General features: G+C 38.5%; 1 protein-coding gene across 1 annotated transcript in view; it reads left to right on the top strand.

Annotated features, from left to right (window-relative positions):
- The window catches only part of LOC139473725 (tyrosine-protein phosphatase 10D-like), a 30,283-nt gene extending 4,287 nt beyond the window's left edge, over nucleotides 1-25,996 (top strand). The window contains exons 2-27 of the mRNA XM_071256445.1: nucleotides 906-996; nucleotides 2,889-3,029; nucleotides 3,554-3,838; nucleotides 5,650-5,931; nucleotides 9,079-9,251; nucleotides 9,456-9,657; nucleotides 10,115-10,285; nucleotides 10,844-10,975; nucleotides 11,960-12,099; nucleotides 14,684-14,794; nucleotides 15,678-15,741; nucleotides 17,185-17,346; nucleotides 18,012-18,122; nucleotides 18,711-18,810; nucleotides 19,239-19,306; nucleotides 19,642-19,750; nucleotides 20,192-20,269; nucleotides 20,607-20,688; nucleotides 20,871-20,961; nucleotides 21,183-21,265; nucleotides 21,617-21,751; nucleotides 22,969-23,094; nucleotides 23,379-23,530; nucleotides 23,992-24,136; nucleotides 24,810-24,948; nucleotides 25,531-25,996. Of these exons, the coding sequence (XP_071112546.1) occupies nucleotides 906-996; nucleotides 2,889-3,029; nucleotides 3,554-3,838; nucleotides 5,650-5,931; nucleotides 9,079-9,251; nucleotides 9,456-9,657; nucleotides 10,115-10,285; nucleotides 10,844-10,975; nucleotides 11,960-12,099; nucleotides 14,684-14,794; nucleotides 15,678-15,741; nucleotides 17,185-17,346; nucleotides 18,012-18,122; nucleotides 18,711-18,810; nucleotides 19,239-19,306; nucleotides 19,642-19,750; nucleotides 20,192-20,269; nucleotides 20,607-20,688; nucleotides 20,871-20,961; nucleotides 21,183-21,265; nucleotides 21,617-21,751; nucleotides 22,969-23,094; nucleotides 23,379-23,530; nucleotides 23,992-24,136; nucleotides 24,810-24,948; nucleotides 25,531-25,592 (3,435 nt within the window). The 3' untranslated portion in view covers nucleotides 25,593-25,996. The remainder of the gene's footprint in view (nucleotides 1-905; nucleotides 997-2,888; nucleotides 3,030-3,553; nucleotides 3,839-5,649; nucleotides 5,932-9,078; nucleotides 9,252-9,455; nucleotides 9,658-10,114; nucleotides 10,286-10,843; nucleotides 10,976-11,959; nucleotides 12,100-14,683; nucleotides 14,795-15,677; nucleotides 15,742-17,184; nucleotides 17,347-18,011; nucleotides 18,123-18,710; nucleotides 18,811-19,238; nucleotides 19,307-19,641; nucleotides 19,751-20,191; nucleotides 20,270-20,606; nucleotides 20,689-20,870; nucleotides 20,962-21,182; nucleotides 21,266-21,616; nucleotides 21,752-22,968; nucleotides 23,095-23,378; nucleotides 23,531-23,991; nucleotides 24,137-24,809; nucleotides 24,949-25,530) is intronic.
- Nucleotides 25,997-26,365: the final 369 nt, after the last annotated feature.

Raw genomic sequence — 26,365 nt, 5'->3', positions numbered from 1 at the left:
GGTTCGAGTCACCGATTCATCCTGTTATGTTTCTATGTTTGTCAGCTCCATACCTACGTTTGTGGGTTTAATCTATTTGTTCAAGTCTAAGACATAACGTGATCTAACTGACACCCTTTTCAAAGTGGAGTTCAAAAATTGTCACTCATGATATTACTTTTAACGAGAAGATATTCAGAGATCTTTGTACACTAAGAATATGTTTCACAATACTGTATAAGCAATATCAATATATAATACTGTAACATCAACCTTCGGGTAACCGACAACCCACGGACTTCTTCTTTACGGGCGTATGTCGGATACCCATTGGTAATTGTTGTGACTGAGTTGGAACCCATAGAAGCATTCATTTGTATATGGTGGATCACGCTTTGGTAACGGTTTGGAAATATACAGTTAGAACCATAAGCTGAAATGTCGCGTTGTCGTGCTTTGATAAACTATAGAAAATAAACAATAACCAATGTGCATGTATGTATGTCTGTTTATTGTTTAACGCCGCACTAAGCAATATTCCAGCTATATGACGGCCGTGTGTAAATAATGGAGTCTGGACCAGACAATCCAGTGATTGACATCATGGGCATCGATCCACGCAATTGGGATCGATGACATGCATCAACCAAGTCAGCGAGCCTGACCACCCCATCCCGTCTTAGAGATGCGAATTAGTGATGGTATGTAACACTGTCGTAATTCTCTCCTTAACCCACGTATTTTTCTCTTCAGTATAACTGTGATCATTTGTGAAGAACCTCTTCGTGCGCTCTACGGCACACACATAGTTACCCGAAAGAGTGGCATGTACATGATTCTTTTCCTGATATTCCTGAATCATATCGGAAAAATATCAATGCATGTATGAGTTCATATTGTATCACTTGCGTTCTTTTCTTTTTTAGTCATGCAGTGCATCATCAACGTCAATGACAACGTCATCACCAGCACCATCGACATCACCTACGACACCGACATCACCTACAACCCAACAAAGTGAGTATCGATGTCAAAGCTTGGAATAATGTTGCAAAACTTTAATACTTATATTCATTGCTGAACCATCCAAAATTACACCAGCTGTCAAAGAATGCATAGTTATTTGCTCTCAGCATACTTCACTATTGATATCTCATTTACCCATATATTTAACACAACAAAAGATGTTCATCGAACCGATCCTCTTGACACTGTTTTGTTTGTTTCTTTGTTGTTTAACGACCAACTCAGGAATATTTCATCTAAACGACGGCGGTCTGTAAATTATAGAATCTTGACTTGACAATCCAGTGATTGACATCGTGATTATCGATCTACGCAGTTGGGATACAATGACATGCATCAACCAAGTCAGCGTGCCTGACCATCCGATCCCGTTCATCGACTCTTACGACAAGTATATGCGTCTTTTCCAACAAGCATGGGTTGCTGAAGACCTCCGTTAACTCGGATCTACATGGGTTGCTTAGCAGAGTATTAATATTGATGTCACATATCTATCACACTTCTACATCGACGAAAGACATGTTCTATTATTCTACAAGTTCAAAATAATCTTTAGACATTTTTTCGCATAATCACCCGTATATAGCAATTTCAATTGATGCGATTGAAACTTTAAAGAATATTTTTATGACATTAGTGTATTCACTGTAAAATATATATCATGCCATGTATATGCAGTTAAACAGAATATATAATATTTGATTTGTTAGCTATAAATGGAGCTGTTCGTTGTTTCGGTATTTTATACACACAGATGGTTCGAGAATTTTAAAAATGTTGGTTGGTGGATCCGTAAATTAAAACAGAGAGAAAAGTGCAGCCTTAGAATAAATAAAGCTCAACATCAGAATTATATATTCCTTAAGTATGGCATAGGCAACATATACATGTACACTGTTCAAGGCTGACCCAAACCCGTCAGATTACAATGGAATCCTTGGTGGGACGTTGTAACAATGTCGCCTTTTAGTAACTAACATAGATATTATTAAAAGCGCGTCACTTGGACAATGCAACAATTTGAAAAAACTCGCATTGTCGCGATGTCTACTTAGGTTAATTTAGTCAGTGTTTGCTTTCTTTTGAGAGGGCGACAACGCGACAGAATACCCATCTCGGATTAGATAGACACAACGGCTTTGCGGACATGTGATTTATTACTGAATGGATGACGTATCGAAATGTAGATTTTATGGTACTTCAACTTTATTTAGTCCTTCTTGTGAGGTTTTCGAAAGAGTACATGTCATTTATGACGACCTCTCCCTCCTCTCAAAGTAGTTATAAATGACTTGTAGCTTGGAACGTGTACCGTAATATATTATTCAACCTGTTGTAACAATCTTGTACCGACTGCCTTTTCGTGTCGTGAAATCTTTATTTCCTCTTGACTGGAACACATTATAGGGTTGGTAATAAAATAGAGGATTGTCCCTTCAGTTTTCAATTTGAAAGGAGAACCATGCATGGGGATATCGGTAAGAATGACAACAGTGACGCACCCTTCCAGTCCTATCTGGATTAATGCATGCCGGTACGTGGTTATATTACGAATTTGATAGCCTCAGTATCAATCACCTCGGAGAACAGAGTTCGGACTACCGGGGCCTAATGAAATACTGTTTAGCCCTAAGATATGCCTTTATGTTTACATATATTGATTTAACTGAGTGAGTGAGTATGGTTTTACGTCGCTTTTAGCAATATTCCAGCAATATCACGGCGGGGAACACCAGGAATGGGCTTCACACATTGTACCCATGTCGGGAATCGAAACATTATATGACACTATCTTTTCACATGGCTAGTTCATTTTAAGTTATGCGTTTTCAAAAAAACTGTATCAAGTCATGGTTGATGTATCACAACGGCTAAATCTTCAGTTCCAGAGGTTGGCTACAACCAAACATGCACAAATGATACGGCTGACCCATGTATCAATACCAATGCAAATGCCAGCTGTCAGGACGGTACTTGTCGGTGTGATGTGGGTTTCTACAGGAAGGACAACAGCTGTGTCCTCAGTAAGTGGTCACAAACATTAAACATGCGTTTTACTGTCAGTGCCTTCCATGTTGTTAAAAACATTTGATACATACATATGTCGAGAATTCTACCATTTCAATTTGTATTTTGGTACATATATGTAACGCTTTCTTAAATACGTAATATTTTACAAAGCGAACTGAAGTAATTAGCTTCAGAAATGCACACATTATTGCATAGAAAGGTTTGCCTGATAAAGACAACATCTGCGGAACAGCAAATACATTCTTGTAATTATCGAAGATTGCCTGTAAGCATGGTCACCATATGATACACCTATTTCTCTTCACAAAATTTTATTTTGCCCACAAAATACATTTGAAAGGTTCATGTTATCAAAAAAGGATCGATGCGGCTTTCTATGATTTTATCTGGCATCATGATGAATATGTAGACTTTTCTTGAAATGCTGTTCAACATGAATGAATACTGCGTAAAATACTACCTTAATAAAATTTCTCTTCAGTGTCTGTGATGACAAGACGTATTTCTATTATTTCAGTCGACGGCCTCAAACCCACATCTGTGAATGTCACCGTGGACAACACAACCATAATGACAGCAGACTGGTCATCTCCCCCTGACACCGTTGTTACCGGGTATGAAGTATCTGTGACAGGCGATGACACTCGGATCAATATCACTGTAGGGAGAGACAACAGGACCACGCCCATCACAGGCCTAATTCCGGGGAGGCAGTACAACGTGTCTGTGAAGACAAAGATCACCTACCTGCAGGGACGAGATGAGGAGACAACCGCTGTTTCTGCGCAACCTAAAGTAACAAGTACGTAGAACAGGAAAGCATGTACAATTGTTGCCGGTCAACAAGAGCAAGTTCTTATGGATAGCCAACTTGTACTTGTTTCATAGAGGTGTTAGAATCTACACCAAATCGTAATTGTAATAAAGAGATATTCACACCGACTGCTAAATGAGACTCAGAAAAGTCCATAAAAATATACTTCCTTAGCGTGCATAGCCTGAAATAATTTTCTATAGATCTACAGTGTTTAAAGCCAACTGTCACGGGCCGCGGTAGTGGTGCATTGATACTAGGCACCGACACCAAATGATGTCCTCTTACAAATAAACGTTTCTGTATCTTAAATGTAAGGTGAAATGGGGTTTAACGTCGTGTCAAAGATTATTGGAGTTAAATAGCGACTTGCATGCACGTTTGTGTGTGTGTGTGTGTGTGTGTGTGTGTGTGTGTGTGTGTGTGTGGCTGCTTGTAACCCACTCAGACACGGTATACTGACTCCGAGCCGACCAGTCTTTGACCTTTAGCCCTTTAATGCCGAGCGTAACATAGAATACCGAGGATCGAACCCCAGACCTTCCGCTCTCCGGTCGAACGCTCTACCACAAGACCACGGAGGCGGTATATAGTAGTATCTTAAAAGAAACCATCACCTTGATCATGAAGCAAAAGAGATGCACAATACTCGACTACAAAATAGACAGTGGAAAAAGTGTATGGTTATATTTATTCTTAGGTTTCTGACCATAGTCTTTATGTATCAGAGGTTGCGAAATAGCTGTATGTGGAATCGTAATAATTATTTTGGAGGATAAAAACATTATGCATGGTAATTGTTTCTTATTCATAATTCATTTTCCCACTGCATGTTTAGATGTTTGTGTTTGGTTGTTTGTTATTTTACGCCGCACTCTGCAATATTCCAGCTATATGTATATGACGGCGGTCTGTAACTAATTGTGTCTGGACCAGACAATTCAGTGATTTATATCATGAGCATCGATCCACGCAATTGGGATCGATGACATGCATCAACCAAGTCAGCGAGCCTGACCACCCGATCCCGTTACGACAAGCATTGTCGCCTTTTACGACAAGCAAGGGTTGCTGAAGACCTATTCTACCCGGATCATCACGGGTCAGATGTCTATGTATTATATTATGCATTTGTTGATGACTTGTCTACAGCACCAAAATCTTATAAAAAGGCAATTAAACATTTCATTTACGAAGATAAGCAATATCTTACACGAATGTTAAACAATACATATGAATTATTGCTCTCTTCGTTATCTGACCTATCTTCTCTTCAAGATATGATTATTTATAAAAAACAAACATATTAACATGCATATACTGCAACGTAATAAGTCTGTCTAAAATCATGTACGTTAAATCTACTGTATCTGTGTGAGACATGCTGATAGACATTTTCATTCATCAGATACCTAAGTACAGCTCTTTATAGTTTCAATTGCTACATTTAAGTTTACATCTCGTCTACGATAGGACCGTACTGTTTGCTAGATATCTCACAGTTGACGAAATAACGTATATGCATTTGTAAACCAAACATAATACAATATAGTTCTGTATGGGGATGTATGCCTTCCAGCTAGCCTATGTCGTCTGTGGTTTGGATTTGTCGCTGAGAGGAATGAAATACCAAAATATGTCCTGACAGAAACAGATTAACATGAAACATGTCACAAATACCGTGTAGATAGACGGACATTTCCGCTTGTAAAATATTTTGGTTTATTTAACACATTAGTATCAAGCGGCATGTAATTGTAATATTTTGTAATCAACGTGTTTTTGTTGGTTCTGATCAGCACCTGATACCGTGGGTGGGCTCGGGGACAAGACCGACCTCACAGCCCCGAACATCACCATAGACTTCCTGAATGCTGACGGTGATGTCCAGTACTACCTGGTCCAACTACAGGGGATAACTGATGGAGACTATCTGCAGACAAGAAACATCACCTCACTTGTGACGATTACGACTTTCAATGAAGTTGTGTCTTACCACCAGTACAATTTGACGATAACAACGCACAGTAATCAACAATCAAGTATCCCTTACACCAGCCCGATTCGAGTCAGAGCATCACGTAAGTAGCTTTGTTATAGTACTACATGGTCCAACCACAGGGGTTAACTGATGGGAGCTACAGTAAATCAAATGTCGTCACTGCACCTGCGACGAATACGTTTTTTAATGGAGTTGTGTCTAACCACAAGTACACTTTGACGATAACAACGCACAGTAATCAACAACAAAGTATCCCTTACATTCAGACGATTCGAGTTAGGGTTTCACGTAAGTAGCTTATAGCCTTACTGCCTTCTGTTATTAATGTGGACGTTATTTAATTGTTCTGCAAAGAGCACATGTCAAATTATAAAGACAGGACAAGCAGGACCAAGTACAAGAATTAAGCCGCTTAACGCACAAAATATTTACTTGTATGACATAGAGACCGACAATAATTTGTTATCCGGAGAAGATGAAACAACTGGTAACTGACGTTTTGGCACATGGTTCATGAAACAGCACGAATTGTTAAAGACACGTAGTAGCTAAAGACATCTTCTTTTTCGGGGTGTCTCGGCCAATATACCTACAGCGCAGGCTAACCCTGCAGAGGTTAACGTTTCACGAACGAAACTGCCGATACACCAGGGTAAGTATGGGTATAACTGACCTATATCACACTCCCGGCGAGTAAACATTTTGTTTTCATTTTCTATTATGTGTGACGATTACCTGTCACAGCCGACAAATGTTATTGAAACGAACATAAAATATTAACACAAACATGTCCTTAAAACGTCAATTGTCTCCAAAATAATTATCTCTACTCCTACCCAGTGACAGAGCTGTGGTGACAGTGGCTTAACTATATGAGAGTTCGAAGGTTGAAACGTTTATTGTTTCTCTTAACTAAATGATTTTCATTCTCGAGATTTGAATGGTTAACACATTATCCAGAACGAGTTTAAGATATCCGAAATGAGAACAAATGTAAGTGTCTGGAGCAGGTGTGTTGGCCAAAAAAACCTTCGCTTAAAGCATATGAAACCATGGCAACGAAACCGGAAGCGGGGTAATAGCATTGCTGCAGACAGCAGGACACTCTCAAATTGACGCCCCACACATTATGAATTCTGTATGAATGTACTGGAAGTCAAGAGTAAATTATTTTGAGACAGTGAGACAGTATGATACCACATCCTTAACTTCAAGAAATAACATTAGCACCAAGGTACCGACTGTAAGTACATGCAGTGGGAATGTTCCCATTTTTATGGTTTATCGAATTGTTTCATTATGTTCTTAAATCATCGAAGTAGGAAAACAGTTACGGGATGGAGGATATTAATGTCATTCGGAAGATAGACATACCGACTGTATTTGGTTTACAATAAATTATTTTCAATAATATTTAGTCCTAAGTGTCTATGAGATAGTTTCGATTCGTACGTTCACTTAAAATACCATTTATTTTTTTCTGTAGTGTAGTACAGGTGTCTGAGAGAGGAGAAACATCACCAGCAAACACAAATCATATAAAAGCGCCAATTAAAAAAGTAATATCTTTACATATTTGTATATTAGGAGCATTAATCACTGTTACAAACACGGGCTATAAACCAGCAGCAACATAAGCTAGACCACCAGTGCCATATGGAAGGAAGGCCAACCCATCCATCATAAACACACCCTGCCATAAACTTGTGGTAATGTTTTATGCAGTCGAATTTGTCTCTGGAAATGTTGAGAATTGTAGGTATGGAATACATATATTAGGAATACGTTTATGCCTGTCTATATGCATTGATAATGTGTAGATATGCACATAGTATTGTTACATGCACTGACATTAGGCATAATCGCTTTGGTAAAAGTTATTCTTTCTGAATATCAAAGAGCTATTTTTAGCCAAACACATTGATATATTGCTTTGTAAGACTATTTACTACGCGAGGTTTTATGTTTGCATTTCCTTCCTACATTCACTTTGCAAATGTTTTAAACGTCGAGAAGTGGGGAGCGGTCATCACATTTGCGAGTATCTATCCTTGTTTTCAGGCAGAGTAACAACAGGTACCATCTTCTAGTTCGGATAGTAAGAGAACCCCCGAACTTCTACTCTCCAGTCAGATGCTCTATCCGTTAGACCAAGGAGGGGGTGTATATACAATTAAAAGGGGGAAGAAGCCTGATACAAGGGCATCATATGTTGGGATAAAACACATGAGAGTGTTATTGTGAGACTATGAGATTTAAAACCCGAATCTAAGGCATAAAACCGACGGACGTCAGTCCCGAGGTTTTATCCCGATGATGAACGTTATAAATCCTATAAAAAACCCGAATGTAAGTGTTTTATATAATTTATTAACCGAAACATAATTTCCTTGAAAATTAGGACAAGGGCGTTAAACATCAGTTTCTGGTGTACGGGTGCTTGAGAAGAAAATTCTTAAAAGCATTGTGATTTTTCAGCGCCTCTGTAAACCATTGAGTGTACCACGAGGCTAGAGATGTTACAAGTTCGCTCCACAGAAGCGAAGTGCTTCGATTTTCATGGTGAATTTGCTCACGTGAGGCACTGTATTTATCAGCTGATGAACGTCAACAAATACAATTCAAACCTTATATTGACAGACACATAAGTTATAACAAAACCATCCATCGAAACTCTAAAATTAATTATTTAAAGCGAACTATATTAACGCGGAGAGTTGTTTTTGTCATCACGCCATCCGTTCTAAAAATTATATTGGGAGTAATACGTCTCTAGGTCTATAAGTAATATTATGGCGGCTTCATTCGTTGAAATAGGTTCATTCAGTAAAGTTGGAATTGGAATGAAATCCAGACCCGGTTGATTTGGAAATGGATTCATGTGAACATTCTGTGAGTGTTCGAGTCATACTAAGGGCGCTTAATTTAGGAGACCCGCCATATATACACGATCTGTATTAAGGTATTATCGTATGATGATGCCGTCCATGTGTGACGTTATTTTAAGACTATTAGGGATTCCCCTAAGTAGTAATATATCGCTCCGCTCGATTGACAACGTAAGCACGCGACATACTAATGTCATCAGGAAATGAAAGACACTTAGCTTGGTAGTGTTTATCTAGGCGAGGTCACCCGCTATGTCAATGAATGTATGTATCTCCTGTTTTCAGATGTAAATAAATAAGACAGTCTTCTTTCATTCAATAGAAATGTGTGTTTTTAGAGGCTGATTCTGTTGAGGATTTGAACCTTGCGGCGCTGACATCACGCAGTGTATCAGTGTCTTGGAAGCGGCCAGTGAAGACGAATGGAGACCTCTCCGAATACCGCCTGGATGTATCAAACAGAACCTGTAAACAGCTGATTGTTTTCAACTGTACGGAATGCAAAAGAAATGTACGTTGTAAATGAAGTTCTGCTTTTCTTTCCCGGGTCTCAGGAACAAAATCAAAAGATCGAAATATAAACAGTCGGAGAAAAAACTTTACCGTTCAATGATTCACAAAACCTTATGGTCAATGGCCATTGAGATAATTGCAACAAGTTGTTAAACTGACATTGATAATATTTTCTTTTACATTCACTTTTCATTTTTTTAAGACTTCAGTGGAGGCGAGTGGAAACTGTGAAAACACAACCGTCGTCCTTATATCTGAATCTGACATCAATAATGACGCGCATGTAGTGAATTACACGATCAAAGGACTCCTTCCAGACACTACGTATGTTGTTAAGGTAGCAGCTTATAACCAGGAAGGAAGAGGGATAAACAGCACTATATCGGAAACAACCGATGAAGAAGGTAAAGTATATTTCTTCCCAATAACAATCTTATCTTCTAATGTTATATTTGATATGATATGTCCACGTGTGAAGATGCCATCATCTCCTAACTTATTATGCATGATAGAGCTATTTTCACAACAATAATGGATAACCTGGATGTTGATACATATGGTAAGATTAAAAAGGGGGTTTGCGAAGATATGTTTTCAAATATTTTTTCTTGGCGCTCACATGAACAGGCACAGTTTTTATATGTAATAATATTGCATTTCTTACTACATACTTCATCGTATATTTATGAAATAAGGCATAGTTACCTCACAATTTCTCGAATAGAATACCAGCTTTGTAACAAGTTAAACCTAAATGATTTTTGCGGTGGCAACTGATAACCCTAGACTACATCTATAAATAACATTATCTATTTCCTTTGGGACCTATAATTACTGGTATGTCTTTATTCGATATTCCAGCTGCTAGTGAACCTACCGCTTTTACAGCGAAAAGTAAAACCTCCGACAGCATAACGTTAACATGGGCACCACCTGAGCCAAGACCTGGAGCTACTCACTACAACATCAGTGTCTACGAGAAGAATGAAAACACGAATGTCTACGACTATATTGATACCAAAGGAATAACTGGTAGGTCCTCCGATTTATCTGCAATATTCCGGATGTGTCAGCATACGCCAAACACTGTACCACTGCTCCATAGTAAAAACAACACTTTTACTTTACGTTGCACCAAAAACGTATAAAATAAAAGTTATAACAAGTGTTTCATTTGACCACTTTCTAAATGGCACTGCGTGTTCATAGCTTTCGGCCATGGGAAAGTTGTTGGACTTTCATTTTGTGGAAGCCTTGGTGGCTGAGTGGGTTAGATTGCTGACTTTGTGTGCTGGCGAGGTTCCTCACTCTGTCGGTGTGGGTTCGAATCCTGGACCGACTCAACCCAAAAAAGTACGAGAATCTGTACTTTACTACGAAAGTGTTATCCCAAATATAACATTTGTTACATTTGACCACTTTCAAAATTCAAAGTTATCGTGTATGCAAACTTGCAAAGCTAATGCTTAGTTATTTCCAGATGATCATTAGAATTCACTATCAGTGTATGTATTTAAGGTGACAGTTCGACTAAACATTATTATGCTCCATGTGCTCTTGATTATAAAGTGTAGCAATCTTTTTCTTCAGGTTATGACCATAACATGTCAACAATGAACAATTTATCAAGTGCCTGGGAATACGAGTTCTTCATCCATGCTTTCACACAGAAAGGGGGATCTGGAAACGTCTCATCTGGTGTGGTGCTGACTGAAGAGTCGGGTGAGTTGTGGCATACAGACATGTGGCGTTTCAAAAGATAGGTCACGATAATAATGATCATCATGTAATGGATAGAGGTATCGATGACTCGCATAATACACTTATCATTCCTGATAACGTACTGGCGATTCAGAAACACACTCGATGAATAATCTTTGACCAGTTTCATAACGGTGTAAGAATCTACATCGCAACGTCGCTACATGCAATAAACCAAAGGTTGTTAACCTTAAAGTTGTACGTTTTCTTACTTTCGAACTTTTTTTATTCTTATTGCACCTGATTTGTATTTCACAAGGAGGTATCTATGGCATTTGGTTCCGATATAAACCGAAATTGTCATGTTGAAAACTCCGGTAAAAAAATCTTGTCATCGCTTTACCCCACACAACATACTGATGCAGCACTTATAGGGCATGCATTTGCTCTCGGGTTGGGAGATTACTTTTTCCACGATATTGTTCGCACTAAAAGTACACTTTGAGGTCAAGCTTACTGAAACACTGTAGAGATCATATTTAAGTTTTCAGAATTGACTTACACTTTGGGTTGGTTGTTTGTTTGGATTGTTGTTTTATTCCGCACTCAGCAATATTCCAGCTATATGACGGCAGTCTGTAAATAATCGAGTCTGGACCAGACAATCCAGTGATTAATGTCATGAGCATCGATCCACGCAATTGGGATCGATGACAAGCATCAACCAAGTCAGCGAGCCTGACCACCCGATCCCGTTGGTCGCCTTTTACGACAAGCATATATAGTCACCTTTTTACGGCAAGCATGGGTTGCTGAAGACTTATTATACCCGGAATCTTCACGGGTCTACACTTTGGAAGTTCATTGGGCATGAACATTCAAAGAAAGAGACCAGATGTTTGAATATCGGTGTTCGTGACAAAGTGAAAGTTATTTTTTAAATGTTCGTCCAAAGTCAGAATAAGGTACAGATATATGATGTCATCAATTTGATTTCTCTTTCAGCGCCAACTGAAGCCGTCCACTACAATGTCACAAGTATCCTAAATGTTTACAACCGCATCAAACTGTCCTGGGAGTGTCCTGAAAAGAAAGATGGAAGGAACGGAATAATAAAAAGTTCAACTTTGATCTACTTCCCAAACGTAATTAATTTTTTAGTTAATTTTACGTCATCCATCTATGCAAACAAAACTCACTCATTTTATCTCACAGTATTCATCCAAGTTAACGTTTCCTGTGAATTTCAATCGCACGCGACTCCGCGAAGCAAATGATAAACAGGGTGAGATGTCAGATAGGCTCTGTATAATTACAATGGCTTAAGCGAGTAAATGGTCTTATTAATCATACTCAATATTTGTTTTATCGGTAAGAAATAACAGCAGAAATAATAAATAATAAACTCAGTAATACGTCCTGTCAGATTTTGAATTCAACCTGATTACCGCAACACATTTCTTAAAAAACTGTTTCCATATTCATGAAAAATCTCTGCTCAAAGCAACGCCGATTGTGCGGTTTCTACTTTATCACGAGCAGGTATTTATGGATCTCAAGGGGCGGTCGGGTAGCCAAGCGATTAAAGCGTTCGCTCGTCACGCCGAAGACCCGGGTTCGATGGGTACAATGTGTGAAGCCCATTTCTGGTGTCCCCGCCGTATTATTGCTGGAATATTGCTAAAAGCGGCGTAAAAAAAACATATTCACTCACTCACTATGGATCTCAATCAAATGGTGATGATTCCAGATGTTCGCGAAAAGGGTATCTATCCTGCCCAGAAGGTAGGACAATGACAACGAAGTATGGCTCAGTGTAATTTCAGCTTAGTCATTCTTGAAACATTTGTAATAACTTCTGTGATAGGCATTTAGAAGTTGGAGTACTAAGTAAGGATAAGAATTTATGGATGAACAACTTCTTTATTACAATTAAGAGCGACGTTTCGGTGTAGGTTCTAACTTGCAAGTGCTTGATAACGGTGTTAGAACCTACACTGAAACGTCGCTCTTAATTTTAATAAAGAAGTTGTTCATCCATAAATTCTTATCCTTACTTAATTTGTAATAACAACGGCAGCAGTTTTCTAAAGTGAAAGTTACAGCCTTTCAGCCAAACTGAGTGACCAGGGGACGTTTTTATGTTTTCGTACGTTCAGATACGTTTACAACATACGTCGTTTATGAAGAAAATGTTTCATTCTGAAATATTCAAAACAGCTGCCAAGTCTTTTGCCAGGAATTAGGGTTTGGTAATCAGTTGAATAATCAATGTTCCCACTATATGATCACTGAACGTATATAAACGCTTACGACATCCTTAATATACGCGTAGGTATTCATTCTTGTATAAGATTAGCTGCCCCAAAGATTGTAGTCACTACTAACCCAAAACAACTTTTATGATCGGAATAGTTTGAGATCTTATTCAATTTGGGGGCGGTCGGGTAGCCTAGTGGATAAAGCGTTTGCTCGTCACGCTGAAGACCCGGGTTCGATTCCCGACATGGGTACAATGTGTGAAGCCCATTTCTGGTGTCCCCCGCCGTGGTATTGCTGGAATATTGCTAAAAGCGGCGTAAAACCATACTCACTCACTCACTCTTATTCAATTTGAAATGTGAAACTTGTATAACTTGTAATGGCTTTACTCCTCCTCTACAACGTCCCTCATTTATTTACATGTTATTGAATTATTGTTTATCATTAAGTCACGATATTGCTGAAATAATGCCGATGTGACGGAAATTTTAACTCACTCATTTCATCTCACACTGTTAATCCAACTATGCGTTTCCTGTGATGTTCTATCCAAAGCGATTCCGTGAAGCAAATAATAACGTAAACTTAATGCATTCTAATATTATTGGTTAAAAAACAGTAAAGTAGTTTCTGAATTTGCTATAAAAAATAGAAATGGAAAGTATTATTTATTTCAAATAATGCAAGGAATTACAATTGGGGTTGTTGCATATTATCTGTGTAAACTATGACTATTACTCATAAACTTATAGTCGGTTCTACTTTCGTTACCTCGCGAAACGTGTCCTCACCATTTTCTGTAAAGAAGCAGTGAAATGTCAAATATGTTCATCTTCTGAAGTTTACAATATTCATTCGCCGTCGTTGATGAAGACTATTGTCATCATTCCTCTCATCGTTTCACACAAATCGATTCGAAGTATCTACACGTAATTATTTCTTATTATGGATATGATATCATCATGATAAGGACGCTTGTTTTATCATATAGTTTCAAGCCAAAGATTGACATTCGTTTATTCTTATCCATGATATATATTTTAGTTGCTGCTTTACTAAACATGCCCAAGTCACACAAACACCATATTCCATATCTGTAGTTGGTATCTTCATACAGTAACAGGCATTTAAAGCCAAAAGGTGTGTCCTCGTCAGTACTGGTGGACACGAGTGGTCCGCTGGTCGCAGTTTGATGTGTACAGTTGCGCCCCAGACTCGTACCAGGATCCGCATTACGCATGTTTGAATTCAACTCCCTCGTTAAGACCCCTGAACACCTGTTCTCGACCGTTTTACCAAAGTGGTAGATGTCAACTGTTTTTTACCATGATAAGTTTACATGATACAATATGTCGACTATTTTAAAGGGAGATATAACTCCCGCAGTCTTAAGGGCTAAATTCATATTTTAACAGCAAAATCGAACATATGTATTGTTTGCGTTCATGGTTCTCTTTATGTGATCAGCAAACATCTCCAAATACCCCAAAGAGCGGGAACGAGACGTATGATAATACCAACGACTGCAGATGGGAGAAAGAAGTTGAAGTCACGCCGCATTTCTCTTACAGTTTCACGGTAAGCATACTCCGTGTGCGGTTACAGTAAGCTATTCACTATTTTGACAACAGGGTCATTTATATTCGAGGGCATGTGTGGCAAAGGCGACGAAATTGATTGTGCAGAGTTGCGTCCCTTAAACGTGCTCGTGAGTTTCACCAAAAGGTTAAACGCCCGAGACTTGCATCACTTCAGGTTTTCTCCCACATAAAGCTGTCACGCCATGAGTTAACTGGAACACTGTTCAAAATGGCGTTAAACTGTTATACTCAAAAGCCTTGTGTTATTCTTCGTATTCTAAAGTTGACTTCTGTGGGTTTAGGTTGCGTCCCCTGCAAAGACCAATATTTGTAAAAGGACATTAACATATTTATGCCACCCGAAAAAGGGGATACTACGCTACAATGGAAGCATTAGTGAATATTGGATAAAACCGTTATCGAAAATCAGTATGAGCTCTGTTTGAACGAATGTTGTGTGTTAAATGGACCGAATTGATGATTTTTTATGTATTATTTAGGGGCAGGCCAGATCCCCATTGCCACATAGGTTGCTTCATGCAGAATCCCGGGTTAAAATATAGGTCTCCAGTACACCCTCTTTGTTCTTAGAACCGACTAATGCGGTTTCCGTGATTGCAATAAGTGGCACCATACCCGGATGTCGTCGGTCGTTGCTCAGACTATCCACCACTCTTGTCCCTTGTCCGGCGTAAAATAACATTCAATCCCTCATCAACAGGAACAGGTCACTTTGTAACCCATATGCACTTTATCCTATCAATAGTTATTCAACATAAAACATGCATAAAATCCATACTAATGTGGTTTGTATGATTGCCCTTCCTTACACGGCATGTGTATATTTGAATACAGACTGAAGCGTAAAACTTTGTTTTCAGGTTTTCCTTCAAAACTCTTTTCCTGGTGCACAGTCTACTATAAATTACTATATCCCCGCGGGACGTGAGTATGTTTTCAAATAAGTAATCAGTAAGCCGGGAGAGTGCTGGCTTGTAAACAAGAAATGCTCTCTCTTAAGTTTGCTGACACGTGTTGTCATGGTAAGCATGTCATGCTGTCAAAATTATATATTGCCAATCCACATGTGTACAAAAACGGAGCAACATTATTTCGCTGGATCCCATGTACTGGGGATTCATAATGTTGGCAGCATGTGTTGAAAGCAAAACACAAACTTTCTCACTTTGTTACAACTAACTAATAGTGTCTTCATCTTACTTTTGTCGAGTTTATTCCATGTTAAATCACATTTATAGAAAGTTGGCCACGTAGGTCTTAATGGATGCCTTTTTAGAAACAAAGACATTATCTTTGACATTGGGGCAGTAGTGCGAAGAATGTATTGCCTTTGTCTGCCCCAATTGAGTAACATGACGATGACATTAAGAAATCGTTGTCATTCTTCTTCTAAAAACAAACGGAATATCGGAATGTGAAAGATGAATACAACGAGTAGCCACACAGAGGGATTTAGATTTGATTTCTGCTTAAATACTAATGATTGCCTGTATATAAATTAAGTCACTGAAATCAGTCATCTGTAACTGTCGTTTGAAACAAAATTGAAGTTGTTTCCAGAATAGTGCCTTGTCATAGTGTTCTACCAACTTCTAAATGTAACAGTTAGTATTAGTGCCTTGGTGTTACTGTTTCACTTACTCTATCACGCATGAACTCCCTGCCAATAATACCCTGGATGCCTGTAAATGTTCAATGAAACTTTATTTACTGATTATTTCAATCTAGACAATATATATGTCATGGAACATTACTGGTAAATACTGTTTGTAACACTGAAGTATTTTTATATATTACACACAACAACCGTTTGCGAGTTAAAAGGATTTCTTGTTTATTTTCTTCCATATAACCTGTATGTGAAGTGTCCGAGTGAGTGAGTGAGTGAGTTGGGTTTAACGCCGCTTTTAACAGTATTCCAGTTATATCACGGCGTGTCAGCTTGATGGGGGAGGAAAGCCCGAAGTGATGATTTCAGACGTTTTACCACATCGGTGAAACCCACGAGCACGGGTATGGTGCTGACAAACCTAGAAACATAATTGGGGCGAATCGGGATTCGAACCCACAATCATAGGTCTCTGGCGTGCCTAAGGGAAGCAAATCTGCACAGCGAATCGCGGCGCCTTAGACGGCAGGGCTACCCGTGCCCCTGTTAAGTGTCCGAAAACAAAGTAAGAGAAGTAAATGCTTTTTTAACCTTAACAATCAATTTCACAAAGTGATATTTATGGTACGTCCATCGTAAACATAAATCCTATGTTAACGCATTGGAGCTTGGGTTGTCGAAGCACGACGATCACCCTGTTCCATCTGGTTATGCTGTTACATTCATCAAATTATGAACTGAATGTGTGTGTTGTACAGCTCCAGACATCAGTGATGATTCAGTGAATGCACCAACAGCATCAGATTCACCGACCAGCGTCATGCTGAACATTTGTGGTAAATGTCTTCGTGATGACAAGAACGGAAAGGTCACCGAAACTGGACTTCTGGTGTGTGTGAATCCACCGTGTGACGCTGCAAGTGAGGACATTATTCAGATCATATGCACCGATTCTATGAAATTATTGTATATATTTACAATGTTTTTGCTCATCTTGACATTCCATGTTATGAATCTTCAAGACACATTTGCTACAATGTACAAAAAACCCGGCTTGTTTAATGTTGATGAGTTCAAAGACAAGAATAACTTATTATTGCTTTTGATTATCTTATACCAAGACGATACAACACAGCGACAACATGGTTAAATAAGCTTTTAGAATAGCTTTATATCATACTACAGATAATAACAATAACGAGATTAATGGTTTCATGATCTTCTGAGGTTCAATCGTTCAACAATGGTCAAATAGCCAAATGCTTTTAACTGATTTACCCAACTGGACTGGAAGTAGAAGAGACGAATGAAACAGTCTCATCTCTTTCAATCTTAGAATGTTCTGTATGTAAACTCTTCTGGTGACACATCAACATAGGTAGTAGAATACATGTATATTGTATATTGCGCACAATGATTGTCTAATCTGTATACCTTGTGAACAGTATCGATCAATGTTAATCGTCGTGCCATGGATACTGAATATCAGTGTTTACGGTGATATATTTATTGAAAGAGTGTAATCCCATCGATGGTTTTATCAACAGTTCTACGAATATGACACTACATCACATTATGGTTGCAGGGAAACGAAGGTCATCATATGATGATTATACAAACTGGCACATATCAAAGAACGGAGGGTTCAAAGAACAGTACCGTACAACAAGTGACGACTGGGATCATGGACAGACTGGTAATAAAACGTTCCCGTACATCAACCCTTCACACATTTACTTTCAAAAGATCGAGGTGACTGCAATTATATCATAAAATAAAACCGCCAACATGCTTTCCCTATGGGACTTTGAAGCAATTTGGGTAAATATTTGCATCCTCAAATACAAACACATACAGTATTACTATGATAGAATGCAAGTGCTCGATGGCAAGAACATGTGAATTTTCATATTTAAATCAGTTGTCATATCTTATGAAGTTTTTAAACAATACTATTTTAGTATTTTGTATTTTTTGGTGGTTGACAAAAATATCTAATCTCGATACAAATGCAATGCTGTGTGGACAAGTTGATCCCCAAAACATGTTTCTCACTTCCCTCTAATCGCTGGATTGTCTGGTCCAGACTCGATTATTTACACTGTTAGGGATGTCAAGTTACTGGTTAAATTGTCATAGTGTTTTGTTTTTTGTTTTTTTTATATATATATATTCCAAGCCTCAATTGAACAACTGAGTTTTTACGAGTAGAGATTTCTTACAGGTATGGAAATGGGTTTGTCGAATTTATTTCTTAACATGCATTACTCATCAAAATTGACAGACAAGGACAGCTTTGAATATGTTGTTGGTGAAGGAAAATGCCAACCCGATACATCCACACATTTTTGCAATGGCCTACTACCAGAAGGCAGCACTTTACAGTAAGTTGTACTCCTTACCTAAATGTTTTCTTTTATATGATACAAATGACCGATAATACAATAGAACCTCGTTGTGTCGAACTTTGATACGTCACATTCCCGATTGTATCGAACTCATTTGGGAGTCCCAAGCATCAAAATTAAGCATCAACTTTTCCCGATGTCTCATACCTCGGATAACCAGGTCCCAACGTGTTCGACTCCAGGAGGTTCGACTGTGTTTAAAATCATGACAAAATTTGACACTTTTAATCAATTCATATTCAGTGTCATATGATTGTTTATAGGCAGCTTTATAAAAGTTGGTAATGGGATGTAAACATAGTGTTGTCGTGTTGTACAACACAGATGTTGATGTTGATGGTTTCCTAAAATAAATTTTTTCGTACATAGTATGAACCTTACAATAAATTGTTGGACTGTTGCAGAGTGACCCCTTTCGCGTGTACTGTAGCAGGGTGCGCTGAAGGATCAACAGTAGAAGTCAAAACAAAGCGTACATTTCCTCCACTATTTTATGTTCAAAACAGAAACATAGAACCATTAGAAGACCCTTGTCTCAATGTAAAGTTGTATGTTTAGTGTGCATGTCATGTATTAACCTAAAACGTGGAGTAAACTCAGACCCTTTAAAGTACTTTCCGCACTCATTTGAAGGTGTCATTGGATGTAGTTCTTGGTCAATGGCCATGCATTAGTGCCATCAAAGTAAACAAAGATAACTGTCTTGAAACGATATAATCTGATATACGCAAGGCTATATTGAGTTTCTGATCACATATGGTGCTTGTACTTATTAATCACCTCTTTTTTTTTCCTTGATGATAATAGCTCTAGATCCTATTCCGCCCAACGTTGGACTGATTGTTGGTGGAGCTGCCGCAGCCCTCGTGTGTGTCACTGTCATCGTTCTGCTTATATGGTTCATCAGGCGTCGAAGGTAAAGTCTTCGATCAAGGTTAATCATACTTGTACATATGAATTTAATCATGAAAGAATATGGCGTGTGTTTGATGTTCTGTTCGTCTATTTACTTACGACAAATTTTTCGAGTGTATCAAATGTGAATGGTCAATATGTTACCAGCATCAATTTGTTTAGAAATTGCGACTCTGTATTGTTTCCAGTTACAGCTTGTAATAGTTTAATTAAGAAATATAGTATGCCAAGACATCATCCGTGGTCATCACATACCTCGGAAGCCGTATTGTTGGGATAACTCTGCCGCTGTACTTACTCTTAAAGAAGGAGTGTGTTCATGCGATAACGAACGGCAGTGTCTTGGCGGCACCTTTGATCTCGCCTCCAATACTGATAGAATGAAAGACAATGCAGCTCTCAAACCACATTTCTTTTATGTTGCGCTTCTCGTGGCTTTCAGTAAGGCAGACAAGAGTGAAAGACGCATAACAACGGAAGAGAATGACATGTACATTGGGGATCTTATTGCAAAGAAAAGGTAAAATTAGTATTTCTTGGTAGAATACACACCAGCATACACGTATTACTAATTCGATTTAGAATTTATTACCACCAGGTAGGTCAAAAGAGTTTTGATTAATTTAGTTTTCAAAATGACTAAACCATTAGTATTAGTAATATTACACTGGTGGTTATTCCATAATGTAAGGATAGTTACATTAACAACACTCCTTGTCGAAACCACACTGCTCTGGGGTGTTTATGAAGCACTTAGTATCGCAGGACAAGCAAGGACGATGTGGGGAGCTTTACACTACTATCAACATGACGACAACTTTATTTGTTTATTTATTGTGTATTTTTTTCATATTCAGGCCTATCAAGATTTCAGAGTTTGATAGTCGTGTAGATTGCATGCATAAAGACTCCAATTTGCTGTTCTCGGAAGAATTTGAGGCAAGTGTCTTGCGGCATACATCATAAGATTGAATAGTAACTTTGTACATAATAACACTGATTAGATGAAGTAATAGTTTGATTTATATCCCTCGATTTCACGTGAATGGAATATGTGCCCATCTATGGTTATTCACCGTTTGTATTATATGTTCAAAATGTGTTGTTTTTTCTTATTTTAGGATATTGGTACTTTAAGTCCAAAACATGCTTGCGCAGCTTCAGGAACTGATGGCAACAGACTCAGAAACAGATATGTCAACATTCTTCCATGTACGTCTCCATATATTTTAATGTGCACATATTCAGTACGCTACGAACCAAAATGCCTTGGTGTATGAGACTATTAATTAACAGTTACATTACGCAATACACGTGTTCACCTGTGATACCTCTTTATCACAATATTCTAATAGTTTTCGTCAAAATTGAAAGTATTTATATGTCATATTTGCTCCGATCATACATTATATCCGCATTTATCTCCCATCCAGTTGATCACACTCGGGTGAAGCTGCGGTCCTTAGCAGATGACGATGAAGACGATACGGATTACATCAACGCTAATTATATTCCGGTAATTCGACGCCTCGTTCCGATATGGTCGGAATCTAAGTGATTTGTTTTGGTAGATATTTCTTATGATTGATATGGAAATGATTTTAAAAAGTGTATCAGGAGGTCAGATTGTTTTGATCAATCCTCAACCACTGGTTTGCCTGGCCGAGCATTTTTACAGGCTAAACTATATAAGTGAAATGTTGCTGACAATGACGTGCAACAACAAACAAACAGTTCGATAATGTGACGCACACAATGACACGAATTAGCAATCACTTAGATGGTTGATAATACCACAAAATTCATGAAGATGCTGACATTATATACTTTCAGTTATAGCCCTTCACGTATCTTTGATTGTCAATAGGGTTACAACTCTCCACGCGAGTTCATCGCCACCCAGGGCCCTATGACCGGGACAGTGGCGGACTTCTGGAGGATGATATGGGAGCAGGACGTCAACATCATCATCATGTTGTCAGACCTGATGGAGAAGGGCAAGGTTGTTATCAATAACCTTTACCAGATTATCAGGATTAATTGATAGCCTTCTAAACTGCCGGATAAAAGAAAATATACACCCTTGTTTGATGGTGGTTAAAATAAGACAAACAAGAAATGATGTACTTCCTACGGGTATCATAGCTGTGGTTTGGGCCTTAAAGTTTGCATGGTTTCGGCGACTGTTTATACAGTCTAGTAACGTTTTGATATGGTTTGTATTTTTTGGTAAAATCCAATTATTAAGTGTATGCTTTCTTTAGCCCGACAATTTATGTAATCTTGAAATGTCTTACATTGTCAGGTCCTTGGACCGATTGTGGTATATTGATATTATATTAATTAGATATAATATGATTACAGGAGATATTTTGTTATGATTGTGTTAAGGGTTTTGTCACATTTAAGCCATGTATTCTTGAAATCAATTAGGTTGCAACACCCTACAAAAGATTGTGATAGGTTGTTGTTTGTTCAGTTATTATGATTTTCGTCGATGCGAGAGGAGGTGAGGTGAAATGGGTTTAACGTCGTGTCCAAGATTATTGCACTTATATAGCGACGTGCATGTATGTGTGTGGCTGCTTGTACTAGTCCGGACTGATGCCGATTTATAGTGCTAGCACACTGAGATACCATGCCGCAGTTTTAACATGAATACCCCACTCAAACACAGTATACTGACTCCGAGCCGACCAGTCCTTGTTTTAGCCCCTTAATGCCGAGCGCCAGACAGGGTAACAACAAGTACCATCTTTTAACGTCTTTTGGTATGACGCCACTGGGGGTTGAACCCCGGACCTTCCGCTCTCCGGGCGGACGCTCTACCATTAGACCACGGAGGCGGTCCGATGCGAGAGGAGCATTGTCATGTCCGTCGTACATATACATAGCGTCAGCAACTGCTTCAGGTCTACTCGGTTGGCGTTCTTTGCTATAATTGAGTCTTATACAAGACGCTGAAGGAACCTGTCTTTTCATTTTACTATATTTATTGTATCCGCGTGGAACTTTTATTATGAAACAATATTTTTAATTATTTATTTAATACTTACATGTAACTAACTTACACTTAGAGGTTACGTGCAGTTGAACTTTTAATGCAAACCCATTGGGTTTCATGTTAATCACAGAGTTGTTTAATCTAAGAATCCCTACATAGATAATCTTCGGCAGTATTCTAGCTCTCAACACCAGTGAAATCTGTTCTTCTTGCAGCCCAAGGTCGACAGGTATTGGCCATTAATCATTAACGAGCCAGTGCAACATGGAGAGATCATCGTAGAACTGATAAACAACTCACCACTCAACAAATACGACATCAAAATATTCCAGATAACGAAGGTATATTTATGTATTTTCAGTATCAAAACCATTCGATGTCCAAACATACCTCACTGTGAAATTACACAAAAATAATGGATGTGTTGAATTTTATTCAAAGGAATCTGTTTATATGTTTTTAATCTGTAATAAAACATTATCATATTGAAACCAATCGATTAACCATGGCCAGGTAGTGTCAGTACTCAAGTTAGAACTCGAATGTGGGTCGTTCTACTTGACTATATTATCCAGGGTGATCGAATCCAGTCCCACCACTAAGAATGTGATTTACTGTTATCCAGGGGGATGAAAGTCGGAAGGTCCGCCATTACTTCCTTCCAGGATGGCAGGACTTTGGTGCTAATCTTACCCCCGATGACGTCATCAGCTTTGTCAGAGATGTTCGGATGACGGTTAAGCCCACGGACAAAGGTCCAATCTGTGTTCACTGCAGGTAACGTTCTCTTATCATGCTGTTAAACGTGTAATTGATTGGTCTATGAACATATGTATGTTCTGATTAAGTACTTTATCACCCAAAACTGGCTTCCACAGGAGATATCACTTGGGCAAGATCAAGCGATACCGCATCACCATACTATGTGAATCATTGTGACGCTTGTGGTTAGCATGATGTCACAATCAAATGACATCATTAATCCCTCCGCCACTGAAGCTGGTTAGCTGTACTTTATACTCTCAAGAAAGCGCTTTACGCTGTTTACACAATGAAAAGTTGAAAGAATGAGAATGGATAATCAAGATTCTCACCATCGTGTCTTTGGATATCAAATATGTGAACACTCATCTAGTTTAAAACTCTCAAGTGACATTCTCTGTGTGAAGTTCCACTACATTTCAAAATGTTGATGATGACATTATATTAAGATACACGTATAAACATGTCCTGAGCAGCGCTGGTGTGGGGCGGACTGGGACGTACATCTCTCTGGACGTCTTCAAGCAGGCTATAGACGAGGAGAACTTTGACAAAGAGCTTGACGTGTTTGACTTTGTGATGAAGATGAGAGAAAACAGATCCTACATGGTCCAGACAGAGGTAATGAGACATTGCCGTTAATTCGCACCATGTGCAGGAAAATGACTTCATATTGAATTTGATTTCAAAGTATTTGTAAGCGTAACAGCGCATGTGCTATTTAATACAGTAAATGCGGAATTGACACATTGGTTTTTCGCAAAATCATTTGATTCTTTCAACAGTTGCTCTCGCTATACATACATACAAATCACCGTATTATGGCAGTCAATAGAACCAGAAGTGCATGTTTGAAGCAAAGAATAAAAGCTACAAGACCATTTCCATAGTCACTAGAAATCTCTGCTCAAAGTCGAGTGTACGATTCCGAAAGTATCATGAGCATGTGTTAATGATTCACTATCAAATAGTGATGTTCGCGAAATGGTACGCGAAAATTGCACCACCGGTGCAGCCGTCACAAACACATGTAAAAGAAAGTCAATTGTTCACCTGAAAAAAACACGGGAACATATGGTACAAGTCAAAATAGGGAATTGCTCAGGATTGCATCACTTTTGTCGCAGCTGCGTCAAATTTGGAAATTACCTCCACATGTTTACCAAAAAGCCCTTTGAAAATTTTCCTGAGGCTTGAATGTTATAACCTTGATAAAGCACTAGAAATATGTGATGAGGAGTTGTATCAATAGTATATCCATGACCCACTGGCAATTTCGTCATTATCATTTCAGAAACAGTACATATTCATCCACGACACCATCAATGAAATGATCATCGGGAAGAAGAAGGAGATAGCGGAGAGAGAAAACCAGATCTACCAGAACAGCGACAACTATCCAGAGGAGAATATCTATGCCAACCAAGGATATGGTGAGTGTACATGAAGTGATATGACTCTCTCAACACACGTGGGAATGCATGGTTGCCAAGCTTGGAATTGTTAAAAACGTGATATCATTCACTGTTATTTTTTACAAATAATATGCAAAAACTCATATTTACATGTAAGAGTGTGTCGAACGCAACCAACCCCTTTTAATGGAAATATAGGATTTAGTCATGTCTAAGCTATTATGAAAAAAAGTATTAAACAATGTTGGTTGGTTGGTTTGTTGTTTTACGCCGCACTCAGCAATATTATAGCTATATGACGACGGTCTGTAAAATAATCGTTTCTGGACCAGACAATCCAGTGATTGATATCATGAGCATCGATCCATGCAATTGGGATCGATGACCTGCATGAACCAAGTTGACCACCCGATCCCGTTAGTCGCCTTTTACGACAAGCATAGTCGCCTTTTATAGCAAGCATGGGTTGCTGAAGACCTATTCTACCCCGGATCATCCCGGGTCATTGAACTATGTCATTTAGGACATCAGTGTTTACGATATTATGAATGGCTGCATAACAAGATATAGACCCAGAGATTGTTTGCATGGCTGTTACAGAACCTGACCCGGAGGACCTGTACATGAACGTCGAACCTGGTCAGCCAATCACCGTGCTGTAGGAGACGACACAAGCCGGTGAACACGTGGAGAGAGGTCCACACCCATGTTTGTACATGAAAGGTCGTCCAAGGTTGCTACTATTCCAGTGTTCTACAGGTCACTGATGTATGTACTACATGACATCTGAGTACCACATGCACATTCTGTTTAGTGCTACAACAGCACGATGATAGTCACAACCTTGATATTAGACAACGTTATGTCTTTGTTTCTTCCAACCATTATTGTAACACTATACAAGTGATAAAATGTTCACGCAGTCTTTAAAAACTAATTTACTAGGCTTGTCTTCAAGTGTTTATATTTGATACATCATTACATCTGTTTTGTTATACCACAACCAATGAACAACGAGACGAACATAATTTATTAACTGTCCTGGGATATATAGCTTCAAGATGACGGGATTCAGAATGAGTCAATTCCTTAATTGGGAAATTTTCAAGTATATTTTCATAAGGAAACAATAGAGTACAAGGTGTGATAAGGTGATATTGTGGCTCATGTGACATGAATAATTTAAGATATGTGAAAACTTTTGACAAATCATTGTGAAACTTTTGAGATACATTCATATGAATTACACGACAAATGAATGTTTGTCAACGCCACGTGCATGGAAAAGATTAAGATCATCAGACAGGCTGATTTGTGAGATATTTCAAATGTGCCTCTGCTATTTTTGAACATACGCAAGTCTTAAGGGATAGAGATAAAAACAATACAAACATTTATCAAACCTAATTTTTGGTCAATGCGCCTTCTGTAAATT

Source organism: Haliotis cracherodii, unplaced genomic scaffold (genome assembly GCF_022045235.1).
Source record: "Haliotis cracherodii isolate W230 unplaced genomic scaffold, xgHalCrac1.p SCAF_3, whole genome shotgun sequence".
Lineage (NCBI taxonomy): Eukaryota > Metazoa > Mollusca > Gastropoda > Lepetellida > Haliotidae > Haliotis > Haliotis cracherodii.
This window is presented reverse-complemented; position numbering and strand designations above follow the sequence as displayed.